Consider the following 14380-nt stretch of genomic DNA (forward strand, 5'->3'; position numbering starts at 1 on the left):
CTCTGCACTCAAATCTCCCATCAGTCTACAAACACATTCCCAGGGACAGCACCCAGTTCTCATTCTCCTCCCTGCCGCCAAGGATTAGGGTGGGGGAAGGACTGACCGTGATGATGCATTACATCAGGGGCCCTCACCCGAGTTGGGGGCAGCAGGCAGTAAGGACACAGGAAGGCACACAATGGAGAGAACATAAGGGAAAGACCTAGAATTGGGAAATCTCCATGCCGGAGGAAAATAGGGTAAGGGACCCAAGCGATTTCCAGAAGAACAAACCCAAAAGGCTAACAGGCACTGGAAGAGATGCTCACACTCATTAGTTATCAGAGAAATGCAAACTGAAACAACAATGAGATGTCACTTTACACCCATTTGACTTGCAAACATTAAAAAGCTGGGTAATGCCAAGTGTTGGTGGAGCTGCTGGTGGGAGTGCAGATTTTGCAAGCATTCTGGAGCACAATCTGGCAGTGCCTCATCACAGAAGAAAAGGCATATGAGATGACCCGGCACTTTTGCTCCTGGGTCTGTGTCCTGGAGAAAGGCTGACTTGGACAGGTGCATGAGGGGACAAGTGCGTGAATATTCACCTGCGGGGGAGAGGGGGAGACAGGACGGGTCAGACGTGGGTGATGACACCATGTGGCACCATATGGCAGTCAAAACAAGAGACCAGATGAGCACACGGCAACACGGGTAGATGTCTTCAAAGCAGAATGCTGAGGGGAAAATGTTAGAAGCAGGATGGAGCATATAACCAACAAAATTTCTGTAAATCGAAAGTACAGACACACACGAAATACTACCTATTTTGCAAGAACACACAGAAACACAAATATTCACATTAAACACATTGGGGTGTTTGCCTATGGGAGGAGAGGGATGGGATTAGAAATAGAGACAAGAGAGAACACGTTTTAAGAGGGGCGCCTGGGTGGTTCAGTCGTTAAGCATCTGCCTTCGGCTCAGGTCATGATCCCAGGGTCCTGGGATTAAGTGCCGCATCGGGCTCCTTGCTCCTTGGGAAGCCTGCTTCTCCCTCACCCACTCCCCCTGCTTGTGTTCCCTCTCTTGCTGTGTCTCTGTCAAATAAATAAATAAAATCTAAAAAAAAAAAAAAAAAAAGAATACATCTTAAGAATAAATTAAGCAGGAGGATTCTTGCGCAGACTAATAATGGGGATGGAACACAGCAGAGGAATGATAAAGGCATTTGTGCACCAGAGATCAAATCAAGGCTGTAGGTCCCTCCCCTTGGGGCACGTGTATTCACTCAAACTCCGTATCTATTCGTTTACAAGTTTATTGGCTCCTCTGGCCTTTGGCTATGGCCCAGAGTCCAGGAGGAGGAACAGGAGAATGGAGGCAGAGCAACTGAGGAGGTCAGAGGTAGACACTCAGGGACCCAGGGTCAGGTGCGGGACAGGTACAGGACAGGGTGAAAGGGTTGCCCCTGCCCAGGGCGGGGCAGCAGCTGTGGCGGAGGTGTGGCCTGAGGGCTCTCCGGGGCGCTCGTCCCTCTTGCTCCTGCAGAGAGTGGTGGGCCCACTGGAGCTGCCCAAGTTCAGGTGTGGGCTCCAGTCACGTGATGTGGCCAGCCTAGCAGGCAGACGTCAACACCCTCACCCCAGAGGGGGAAGGCATTGTCCACTTGGTGCGGGCCCTCCGGGCGGGCAGCAGCTCAGGGTCATGGCCATGCCACCTCCGCGAGATCTCAGTCCTCACCTCCAGGGGCAAGGGAGAAGATGTTAGGAAGGTCCCACTTCTACTTCTGTGCTCCACTCCAGGGTATAGGGAGAACCCACACAGGAGAGACATAGACATGGACTCCTGGGAGAGGAGAAGCCATGATTGGCCGTAGCTACCACTAAGTATTATCTCTGGAAGATACTACTTCCTCCTTCCTGTGAGTATTCCTGGCCATTCCCTTTAGCTCTTTTCTCTAACTTTTAGCACTGCCTTTATGTGAGTCCGGTTAAAGACATTTTCTATGGGTGCTTTCTTCCATTTCTGGCCAACTAACCACACTGTCCTCCCTGAGTACTTCCCATCCCCTGCTCTGGGATTCAGTCCTTCCCTGCCCACTGAACTGAACTATGGCCACTGGGAACCTGTCCAGAGGATATGACCTAAAGGGAGAGAAGACGGAACCCTGTCTAAGGAGCTGCAGGTGAGGGGACTGGGATTCTTGAAAGAAAAGCACCTGGGTGGGGGTGGGGGAGGACAGGGGAATCTGAATTGTCACATCTCCAAGGGGCTGTTGGGGTCAGAGGGAGCTGAGAGGCTGTGACCAACCCCCCTCCCGACAGCTGAACTTGGGCTATAGTGAAAGACAAAAGGGAGACAAATTTCTGTTCAACGTAAAGGTGAGCTTCCCCACAGGTGCTTAACAACAGAAGAGCTATTTATGAGTAGTAAACTCCCCATCACCAGAGTTATACAACTATCTGGTCTTCAATATGATTTCCCAGGACGGATCCTTTCACAGCTCTCCATGGAAGCCTCTTTCCCAGGTCCCCCCAGCCTCAGCCAGGGCTGTTCCTCACCCCTATCAATGCCTACAGGACCCAACAGCCACTACAAACAGATACTGCAATACTGTGTGTGCACCCAGACACCTGGTAAGGCTGCGTGAGACTCAGGGTGCCTGGGGTGGGAGTGAAGAGTCAGCGGAGGGGGAGCCAGTCAGGGACAGAGGTGGCAGGAGAGGGTCGAGCGCCATTTCACAGCTGACAGATGGCACATGCACCCAGGTCTTCGGCAGATCAGAGCCCACGGCAAATCCATGCCACAAGAGGGAGCCCATCACTCTGCCGTGCACACAGCAGCAGGGCCTGGGGTCCAGGGCACTAAGCTAAATTCTCCCACCTCTCCCACAAAGCTAGTCTGTCCCAAGGGACAGGTGTAAGGTGCCTCCTGGGTGGGATGTTTTCATTTTCCTCTCTCTGCCATCTTTCCATATTTCTACAAGCATATCGGCACTATCTGTCTAGTCATGGGTGTGTCCTCCTCTGTTTGGTCTGTTCTTTTCATAAGGCCCTCTCTTCCAGGTGCTTTCTCTCCGGATCCCTGGCTCTGTTCTCCATCGTAGTCTCTGCTGCTGCACCTGACTCTGTTTTCCTAGTCCCCTTTATGTCTGCCCTGACTTTTTCAGTTCCTCTGTCTCTGTTTTCTCTGTCTCTCCTAGAGCTGGCTTATTCCCTCCTCCACTCTCACTTTTGTTCAGTTTTAGGAGCACAGAACTGGGGGATCCTTTTAGACCATCCCTGGTCCTGAATGGATAGTATATTTAGTCCAACCCAGAGGAGGGATGGATAAAGGACATTAACAGGAAGCAATCAGGTTCATCTTGATCTAGAAGCTCAGGGCAGACTAAGCTTCCCAAAGAATCATAGGAGTCAAGGTTTGAGCTGGAATTTACAGGGCCTGGAAAGAAGAGAAGTGGCCTTAGGTCTGGTGGGAGGGAAGACTCAATGACTAAGGATAGCTTGGAGAGTTATATACCTCTTGGTTGAGGAAGCAATACAGGATGGCAACGATGAAGCCCTGTGGGGCCAAAGAGAAAGGACCACATCAGAATACAATGGCCTGGCCATAAGATGTCCACCACCTTTCTACTATCTTTTCCTCCACCTACCCGCAGGCTGTGGCCTGGGCCACGTCTTTGGGGAAAGGGAAGGAGGTGCCAGGCACATTGTTTCATGTAATCATCACAACAAGCCTGCTAAGGCTGTACTGTTGATCCTGTTTCTCTGATTTTCTTTATTTCTGCAGCTCCCAGTATTGAGCACAGATCCTGGCACATAAGAGATGCTCAGTAAATGAGGGATGGACAGATGAGTGGATGATAGATGCATGGGTAAATAGGTAGGTGGATGGATAGATGGATAGATAGATGGAGGATGGATGGATGATCAGTGGATGGATGGGTAAATGGATGAGTAGATGGGTTCAGGGAAAGTTGAATGCATAGAAAGACAAATGGATGAAAGAAAGAATAACCAGCCTCGTAACCCTCAACCTACCATGAACTCAACCAAACCTGTGGGCAGCACTGCCTCCCTCCTGCCCAAGGACTTGGTGGGAAGAGTCCCTCTGGGGGCCCTCACCTGGAAGGAGCCCAGTCCCAACTCCAGGGGGAGGCGGATGCCCAGGCCAGCACTGTCAGGCAGAAAGTTGAAGATGACATAGTGAATTCCAAACAGCGGGATGAGGAGAAGCGTTGATTTAGAGAGACGCCTGCAGGGGAAGACAAGCCCTAGGCACCCAAGGCTGGAATTAGAGACTCCCACATGTCCCCTGCTCACTCCCACTTTCCATCAGTTCCCCATACAGACTCTCTGCACCAGGGACCCTGGAGGACACCAGCCTCCCCAAACACAGTGTGGTACAATGCAGGGCTTCTTTACTTCGGGACCATGGATCTTGCTGTTCTCACTGCCAAATGCTCAAATTTTTCCAGTCAACATCTATGCATCAAAGCCTAGTTCAAAGACCACCTCCCCCAGGACGTCTTCCCTAACCAAACCTCACTCCCATCCCCTCATCTAGAAAAGTTCTCCTTCCGCAGGATCCCACAGAAATGGACCCCAGCACTCATCAGTCCGTTTGGCCTGGTAACTGGGTATTTGGAGACTCCATCGTCCCCACTTGGGGGTTGGGGGGAACCTCCTAGAGGGCAGGGACCAGATCTACTCTCTCCCTGGAAGCTTAGGGAGGAGGACGGTTCAGGAGAGTGAATGAAACAGAACCACACTGACTCCCACTCCGGTTATCTCCCCAGTGTCCCCGAATGCACACACGTGTGCACACACATTACCAGTACTGAGACTTGGTGTGGAGGCTGCCCTGAGCCGGCTCCAGTTTCCTCAGCAGGATGCGGATAATATTGAGAAAAAGCCCAAAATTCACCTGGAAATAGAGATGTGGGAAGGTAAAAGGCAAGAGTCAGGAGTGGCCCTGGTGGCCTGGGTCGGGGCCTCTTTGGGAATTAGAAACCCCAAATCCTTGAGACAGAGGGGATGTGCAGGTAGAGGGCTGTATAGGTCATTGCTCTAGAACTTGTATCCTAGAGACTGGGGGGTCCCATGTGGAACTCAGGGGCTCAGGGTCCCCCTCCCTCTCCAGCCCCTGGAATAAAGGGTGGGGGGGTCAGGCCTTGTCATGCTGCCTCCAGTGCCTCCCAGGGTCTACTCTGACACAAAGTAGGTGTCCCCCACTTTTGGTAAAATTGGGGGCAAGCGCACATTCCCCAAGGCCATGCAAACCAGACCCGGCTGCCCTGTTTTCAGCATGGCGGCCGGGGGTGGGTTCAGCTACCGCCCTCCTTCCACTGCCCCCACAGCAGCCTCACTGCGGTGGCACATGATCTACAGTCAGGCACCAGACACATCACAACTCTGAGCTAGAAGGCGCCCAAGTACTATGGAGACCACCCCCCTAGTTTTACCAACACTGAGGGCCAGAGAGGGCCTCACAGAGAAGCTGGCAGAGCCAGGCTGAAGAACCCCGGTATCCTGACTCCCAGCCAGGAGTCATGTTTCCTGCCCAAAACCCCCTCGGCCGACCCAGGGAGAATAAAGCAGAGGGCGCTTGCCCCAGGGACTGACCCCAACAGAGAGGACGATGGGCCCTTTGATGATCCACCAGTAAGGGGAGCTGTCATCCAGGTCCCAGCACCTAAGGAGAGGACAGGCCGGGACTGATGGGGGCACCAAAAATGCCCACCCAGCCTGGTCTCCTCTCTCAGCCAGGGGGACCCCCTTCCAAAGGGACGTGTCAATCCATGCTAGGCTTACCCTCTCTCTCTCTCTCCACCTAGCTGCTTCTTGCTGGCCCCCAAACCTCCCCTGTTCCAGGAGGCCCCTATTTACTGTGTCCCCAACCCTCACCTCTCCCTGAACCCAGCACCCTGAGAATCTGAGGGCCCCTCCCACCCCAGGTCCTGCCCCTTCCATGCTGTCCGCGGTGGCCTTCCCATCTCGCGCCCGAGCCTGGGAGTTCCCTGAAGGCAGGACTGGGGTCTCCTCCTCCTCTCCGCAGCTTGGAGGACCGCCACACGGCTTGATTGTCCAGCCCACACCCCAGGGGGACCCAGCACCGTGGGATGAGGTAGCCCCCCAGACTCACACCACATCCTCAAAGGTCACCTTGCAACACACCCACAGGCCAGTGAAGAGCAGAGGAAGCCCTGTGGGGGTACAGAGGAGACACAAGTAAGGGGTCTGCGTCCTCGGCTCAGAGATCTGTCCCTACCTGCCACCGCCACTGCCAGCCACATGGGGCACCGGGAAGGTGGGACCCGGAAGCTGGAGGACTACAGGCTGCTGTCCCTCCCCCCCCCCCCCCGGGCCCTGTGTCATCATCAGTGAGCTGAAGGGACCTTTGGGTGGGCTCCCTGTGCATTCCCAGCCCTCCCCTAGCCCCTGGTGCCCTACCCAGCCTCGGTGCTCACCCCAGCCGGCAAGAACCAGCCACCAGAAGGCTCGCCTTGTGCTGGGCGACTTGGAGGCCAAGAGGCAGGTCAGGTACACGGCTTCCACCAACAGCCAGCTGAAGTTGGTCATGGTGGCGAAATGGGAGGAGGCCACGGAGACCTTGCACAGAACCTGTGGGCCGGGGGCCTGGCTTCTTCAGAGCTGGACACCCACTGGGGCCCCGACCTGACCCAGGCCCCTCCACCCTGGGCTGCCCCAGAGGGGCTGTGGTAGAATAATGTGGTGGTTAAGAGCACAGATTTGGGATCTGCGTTCACATTTAGCAGGTATTAGCTGGGTAACCTCCCAGACCTCACCTTTTCATCTGTCAAAGGAAATACTTCCAATACCTTTCACATGGCCTCATCATGAGGATTGGATGGAAACTCTGCATATGAATTGCTACTATTTTCACTTGCATTCAGTCCTTCCTGACCCCATGTCCATCCCCAGAGCTGTGGATATGGATCCCCATTCATTTCTGCAAACATACGGGCCCTCACCCTGCATTCGCTCATTCACCGCAAGACTTGCTCATCGGTCGGGGGTGAGGAGCACCACCTCTGAGCTCAGGTGGCCTGAGCTTGGCCCCAGGCCCACTCACGTACAAACGGGACTAAAATGAAAATACACGTAGGAAATAAAAGGTGGTAATATATGCAAAGCGTTTAGTGCAATGCCACCACGTAAGTGCTCAATATGTATCATTATTATTATTTCTTTCATTTGTTCATTAAGGTCATTGTTGGTTTGTCCGCCTGTGTATCTGTCCATATCCAGCACAGTTTTAGTGTGCCTGGAGAGTGCAGGGCCTCCATGTTGCCCCCAGCTGTCTTTTATTTTCATTCTCCTCTGCTTCTCCCACCTTCCTGTCCCCCTATGCCTTCTCTGGTTCTTGGACATGCTTCATGTTTTCCTGTCTGTGAGAGTCTGTTCACCCTGGTCCCTCCATTTAACGTGTCCTCCCTCCCTCTCACCCCCTCCCAGCTCCAAAGCCACCTGCTCCCTGAGGCCCAGTTCTCAACACTCCCTCCCCCACTCAGTGGTCCCATAACCTGGTACATTCTGTCCCCTAGGCCCCTTGGGTGCTTCTTGAGGGAGGGACCCAGCTCTGCCTCACCCCTGCACACACCCACACCCAGCCACAGACAGGCTGGCATGTTCAGGGAGGTAGGAAATGCAAAGACTGCTGGGGCGAAGTGTGGGCTAGGTTGGAGTACAGAATAAGGAACGGGAAGGGGAACGTGGGATATGGAAATGACATGGATCAGCCCCAGGATCCAAGAACTGGCATGGGGATTTAGGACCTGACTCTGGGGAGGAGTGGGAAGGGAGAGGGTGTTTCCTGTCCTGTAACTGACAATTGCAGGGCCCCAGGGTCAGCCCCCAGGACTGGACGGGCCCATCTCTGTCTCTAATGCAGTCTTTCTTCCCCCCAACCCACCCCGGGGCCCTCCAGCCACAGCTGTTACCGTGGAGAAGCTGCAGTGATCTGTGTTCTCCCCGTGGAAGAGGGTGGCGTCCTTCAGGAACACAGCACCCGCCTTGAGGATGAAGGTGACAAACAGCTGGGTGTGGATGTAGTTCCGGGGACAGTGCAGCCTCCTGGAGGAGCAGGGAGGGAGGACGGTGAGCATGGTGGGAGGCAAACCGAACTGACTCGAGTCAGACTGGGCTGCACTTGGAGCTTCAGGTGTAGCCATGCAGGACAGCTGACCAGCCACTGCCCCAGGCTCAGCATGGGCGAGAAGACAGAGAGGACCAGCCCCTGCCTTTGGGGAGCTCAGAGGCGGGGGACAGAGTCAGAAAGGGCAGGGTGCTGCCCAGGGGAGCCTCCTACATGCTCAGAGAGATGAGGCACAGCCCCATGAGACAGACAACAGCACAAGCCATGTTGTGGGGCTCAGACTCTGAAGTTGGGGGGTCTCAAGAGAGGCAATGGTCAAAGGGTTGGGATTGTCAAGAAGGGTATCATGGGGAGAGGCAAAGAGGATTCTTAAAGCAAATGGGACTTGGGCTTCGAATTTTGACAGACATCAGTATATCAAGAACAAAGGAACTGGGCATTCCAAGCCAATCGAGTAAGTTCCACATGAGCAAAGGTGTAGAGATGGCAGGGAGTCCTGGATTGCAAGGGGTGGAAAGAGGACATGCTGGGGAAAGGAAAGGAAAAGCCAGGAATGGCCATGGTGCCTAGATCCGGGAACCTCTGGAACATCCAGGCAAGGAATCAGGCTTAGTGCTGTGGGCAATAAGGAGGCAGTGAAGGTTCTCGAGTAGGCGAAGAGGACGGCAAACCTGAGAGCAACCAGGATGGCAATGGCCACGGAGAGGGTCACGACGGAGATACTATGGCCCAGGGTGTAGATGATCTTCACTGTGGAAAAGTAGGATTTCTGGGAGGGTAGAGACAGAGAAAGTCTCAGTGGCTGCACTTTGGGGAAGGGGAGGCTTGATGATAGAGCAGGCGAAGGCTCTCAGTTCTACCCCAGAACTCCCCATCTGGGGCCAGGGGCACCCGTGGGAACCGTGGCAAGCTCCCTCAGGAACAGAAGTGTTTGCTTACAGCCTGTCTCGCACCTGACCTGCTGGTGGGCGGTGGAGGTGGGGGGGTGGTGAGGGAGGGGACAGGGAGACGATTGACTCTCACTGTTCCTGGGGTGGGACAGACAGCAGAGAAATTACAGCTTCATTCATTGGTATATTCTTCATTCACTGAGGAATGAGAAAAGCTCACAAGGAAATGGGGCTTGTTTACTGACATCCTACTGCCTCACCATCTTGGGCACACAACGTCCCCCAAAGAAAGGGTGCAGCCAGCAATAGCCACAGGGAAAAGTTCTTTCTATGACCAAGTATTTGGATCCATCAAAGTCCAGCCTGGGCACCCTACCCCCACCCTGAGATGGAGATGGAGGGTGCAGCCTGAGGGAGGGGATCGCGGACCCCTGAGGGATGCAGGCAATCACCAAACTTTGTCTGTTTTTTCATCGGAAAAATGGTCAGACTCATGCCTTGCCTTGCAGGGCTGAGGGGAAAGAGATACGGGACTGGGGGTACAGAAGCACTTTGCAAAAGCCCTGCTCAATTTGGAAGTGCAGGGCGTGCACACCACTCCACGGACTGAGGACCAGAGAAGGGAAGGAACGTGCCCAGGACCACTAGGAGCCTCTGTTTCCCTGGAACCACTCAAAACTCCTGCCCTGGAGGCCTGGGCACAGAGAGGGCATGCCAGGGAGAAGGCAGCCAGCACAACTCCCACCCTGCCCTCTGCCTCCCCTCTTTCCCAGCACCATGGCCCACGTGGCCCACGTGTCACCCTTGGGCAATTAGCAAAAGACCTGGGCCCTCTTTTTCCAGACACTACCATCTTCTGGAAACTTCTGCAATTAGTATTCCAACCTGCTAGCTACAATGGAAATGGTAACCCCTCCAGTTATGCAGGCCACCATCCTTACAAACATCCATGATGACCTTTCCTCCAAGATGCCAGAAGCCTCTTACCTCCTCCGTCAGCAGCTCTAGGGGCACAGGGCAGGCCACAGGGTAAGGTGGGAAGGGCTCAGACCAGCCCATGATAGTGCAATCCCGCTTCACAGCCCCTGGGAGGCATGCAGAGGTGGGAACAGAGAACTGGTTATCGCTCCTTCTCTCTCTCCAGGACGGGTGGGGGAGTTGTGGACCATCCAGTGACACTGGCAGGGTCTGCAGACAGCTCCTCCCACTGGCAGAGAGGGGGTGTTCCTCCCTCCAGGGTCCTGGTTCCAGGTGCAGCCCTTCCTCCCTCCCCCCACTAGGCAGCTGGTAGCACCTGAACAGTCAGATAGCTTCTGCCCCCTCCACCCCATAGACAGCCCTCCCGCTAACACCCACAGAACATTCACTTGGGGTCAGGGCCTGGGTCCGGCACTTCCATGCTCTGCCCACCAATCCTCACCCCCTATAAGGTTAATGTTCTTGTTTTCCCCAGGTCACAGGTCAGGAAGCTGAGGGTCAGGAGGCTGAGTGACTTGCCCAAGGTCACATAGGAAGATGGGAAGTTGGTGTTCAAATCCAGATCTACTGCGCCCAAAGCCAGGATGTGCCTGCCATATTCTGGCATCACCAGATGAAACCACCTCATCTCCCCCACTTACCACCACACCCGGAACCCTCACCTGGCTCTGAGCTGAAGTGGGAGAAGAAATCGGGGCAAGAGAGAGTCACCCACTCGCCGGAGCCTGCCATCGGCCAGCACAGCAGCCCATCCCACGTGCTCGGGCAGCCTGCAGAGAGAGATGGGAGCAGAGCAGACTCGGGGGGACGGGCCCCTCCGGCATTCGGAGTGATGAGGCTGGAGGAGATAAAGGAATCGAGAAGCCACCCCCTCCCTCCCAAGCGGCGTACCCAGGGTGGTGTTGGGCTTCCCTTCTGCTGCTTGCAGACACGACCTCTCATCCTCTCTCAGTTGGGTGATGAAGTCGCACTCTGGGTGCACATGGCTGGATACCTGCGGGAAGGAGGTAAGGGGATAGGCCAAGCTGATCGGCTGCTCCTTCGGGGCTCTCTGGTCCCAGTGACCTTAGGACAGAGACAAAGCCTGGTGCATTTCTGCGCCCCTGCTCCTAAGCACAGGGCCTGGCTCATGGCACTGGCAAAGGCATTTGGTGGAGGAGGGAAAGGAAGAGGGAAGGAAGGAAGGAAGGAAGGAAGGAAGGAAGGAAGGAAGGAAGGAAGGAAGGAAAGGAGGAAGGAAGAAAGGAAGACAGGAAGGAAGGAAGTGGGGGAGGGAGGAAGGAAAGAAAGATGGACATTTGGACAGATGTGTCCCGATTTCATTTCATGGGAGTAAGTTCTGAGACACATTGAACACAAGTCTTCCAAAGATCTCCTGGAGCTGGCTGAGCCCACAACTCATCTGTGCGGGGCTTTTCCTCCATCCCTGCTCTCCTCCCTGGATGCAATTCTTTTCCTCCATTCTGCACTCCTGCTCCCTGGATGCAATTCTGCACAGAGTACCTTGGTAGGCGGAACAATGTCCCTCGTACACGCAATGTCTACATCCTAATCCCTGAAAACTGAATATGCTCTCTGGCAGGGCCAAAGGGATTTTGTAGCTGGGGATTATTAAGTTAAAGATCTTCTGATGGGGAGACTATCCTGGCTTATCTGGGTGGACAGGAGGTCCTTATAAGAGGGAGGCAGGAATGTCAGAGCCAGATAAGGAGATGTGAAGGAGGCAGAGGGGAGGCGGGGGGAGGCTGGGGGGTTGGTGGGGAGGTGAGAGAGAGCGCGCGTGGTTATGGTGGGGTGCACACAGATGAGATGAAGAAGACTTCTTCACTGCAGAAGGGAAGGCAAAAGAAGTTACCTGTATGGCAAAAAAAAAAAAAAAAGGCGGGGGAGGGCAAAACAGGTGAAGGAGAAGCACAGGGAGGAAAGGTACAGCACAGGGAATAAAGTCGAGGGTATTGTACTAGCGTTGTGGGGTGACAGATGGGAGCTACACTTGCGGAGAGCACAGCAGAACATAGAAACTTGTCAAATCGCTATGCGGTATACCTGGAACATGCTGGGAAATCGCAACACATTCAGGGAGGGCCCCGACCGGCACCCCACTCTCCAGCACATCAGTTTGCCAGAGCTCCTCCAGCCCCGGGCGTATCAAGAGAGGGACAGTCCCCCAAATGCGGGAAGGGAGCAGCTGTTCTCCACTTACTGCGCAGACCTACCGGGTCCCCGGCCACACCCTCTTAAGAGGCCACAACCAAATGTGGTTCCTGGGATGCTGGGAATGGGGAGGGGTCTGGAGATTTTGTGGAAGAATTAGAGACCTGTAGCTCAGAGAAGACTTGGGAGACACGAGCAGAGCCGGAGAGGCCCTAACAGCCTCCCCCGGAGGGCCCAGACAGGGCCTGGAGGGAAGCAACGGAGGCTAACTCAGCTTAGCCAGGTTTTCCTAGTCAGAGCTACCTGGAGCCAAGCAGCTGCAAGGGGAAGGGGAGGGAGGAAGGAGAGGGGAGGAGGGAAGGGGGGGAGAGGGGGCAGGGGGTCTCTGAGCCATGGCCAGCAACCTGCTTAATAGGAAGAAACTCCTGTGCTGGGGAAGAGCAGTGGGGGCCCCACCAGGCTCCAGCTAGACCCCCCATATAGCCCTGTGGCTCCCAGATCTGGAGCCCAGCAGGAGAGGTAGGAGGGTCTGTGTCTGCTACTCACAATTGGCAATGGGCTCAGCAAGCAGAGGATGAAGGCACCCCATGCCCTGCTGTCCATGGTGGGGCTCAGAGGTGGCTCCCTCAGTCAGCGTCCTTCCGTCCTATCCTCTTTGGGAGCCTCGGCCCTCTTCCCTCCCCACGGTCCCCCACGGTTCCCTCCCCACGGCCCTCTTCCCTCCCCACGGTCTCCTGTCCCCGCCGCTGCCACCGGCTTCTGCCTCCCCAACTCTGGTGGCTGTTTACATAGGCAGGAGCCAGCAAAGGGGACAGAACCAGCTAAATATTCACAGGATTGCAGGACACTGTGCCCAACTCAGCCCAGGCCCCGAAGTGGGCCTCCATGTCCCCAACAGGGAGGGGCTGAGCACCCCGACCCCTTCCACTGTGTCTGTAAATCTGCCTGCGTGCCTGTCCTGACAGCAAGGGCCCAGAGAGGTGACAGTCACAGGACACTTCTTGCCCTGGCAGGTCATTATTCTTTACCATTTCCTTCTCTGAACCCAGCCTTCTGCTGGCCCACAGTGGAGAGAGCCCTCCCCCTTCCCCCGCCATGAAGGAGACTCAGAGAAGACCTGGGCCCACCAGTTTGGGTGGTGACCTGAGCCTCATCCACAAGGCTGCAGGGTGGGCTCAGGGCTATGGGGACGCAGCGGGGCTAGGGGGTGTCAGTGGGGGTTGCAGAGTAGGGATGACCTGAGATAAAGAAGTGAGATCATGAAGCCCCTGCATGGGCTGGCCAAGAAGGTGTCCTATCAGCAGGACCTCGCTTCTTTCCCCGCAGGGACGGCAGCCTGGAAGGCAAGGTGGGGTCTGCAGACATCAAGGCCCTGGACTTGACATAGGAGCTTGTCAGAGTCTCCAGAAGTCTTCATGGCAATAGAGGGAAATGAGCCTGACGGGAGGTTTGCAAGGGGATTCACGGAGCTAGACTGCCCTGAATAAAGCAAGACAACCGTTACCAATAGCAAAAACTAGAGGACTTACCATAGCTGCTCAAATTATTTTGAACATCTGATAGTTGGTCATTTTTATTATAGTTTTAGACTTTAAAATATGGAATCCCAATTGGCCCAGCTAAAGACAGTGTTCTAAGTTCCACTGGACCTCTCACAGCCTTTAGGGATTTGGAAGCACGTGGTATCTTCCAGGGCCCTGGATGCCACTTGTCCCTGCTCGGTCCTGACGTTTGTGCACAGGTCCGCATTCCCAGAGCTTGCCCAGCTGGATGCTGGTGACAACAGGCATATTTACAGCCTGACCCGAATCATGAATGATGAAGGCTCCTCACCCCCGCCTCGTGGAGAGTGAGGAATCATTTTACATCAGCAGGGCTTTGTTTTTCCACTTGTATTCATCACCAACAGCGTTGAAGAAAAATATTTTGAAAAGAAAACATGAACCACCCCAAGCCCCAGACCCCCTTCCCTCGCACAAAGGTTTTCCTGTGCTTTGCCCATAAAAACAGCACAGACAGGTGGCACACACATAGCCCAGCTCGTCTTCAGGGTGAAGCAGAGCTCCCGGAGGGGCAGGCCAAGTGAGGACTCACAGGTGGAAGAGCAGAACACTGAGAAGGTGTAATTTAAAGGGAAAGCTAGAACCTTCCATCCATCAGCTACAAATAAGCAACAGCACAAGGATACGTACTACAATTAATCACTGTTGGTAATTAGTGTCAATGTCATTAGCATGAATGATGGTTAATAATTG

General features: G+C 54.6%; 1 protein-coding gene across 1 annotated transcript; it reads right to left on the reverse strand.

Moving 5' to 3' along the window:
- Window positions 1–1394: 1394 nt before the first annotated feature.
- Window positions 1395–12728, reverse strand: GHRHR (growth hormone releasing hormone receptor). Its single transcript, XM_045865122.2, has 13 exons — window positions 12672–12728; window positions 10863–10965; window positions 10634–10741; window positions 9981–10078; window positions 8775–8872; window positions 7949–8081; window positions 6455–6608; window positions 6130–6190; window positions 5610–5679; window positions 4820–4911; window positions 4110–4239; window positions 3505–3546; window positions 1395–1725 (listed from the first exon to the last, which is right to left on the reverse strand). The coding sequence occupies exons 1-13, from the start codon at window positions 12726–12728 to the stop codon at window positions 1600–1602; spliced, it is 1272 nt and encodes a 423-aa protein (XP_045721078.1). The 3' UTR covers window positions 1395–1599.
- Window positions 12729–14380: the final 1652 nt, after the last annotated feature.

The sequence above is a fragment of the Mirounga angustirostris genome, unplaced genomic scaffold (assembly GCF_029215605.1).
Source record: "Mirounga angustirostris isolate CCGP_5_RB_7025 unplaced genomic scaffold, mMirAng1.0.hap1 SCAF_12, whole genome shotgun sequence".
NCBI lineage: Eukaryota > Metazoa > Chordata > Mammalia > Carnivora > Phocidae > Mirounga > Mirounga angustirostris.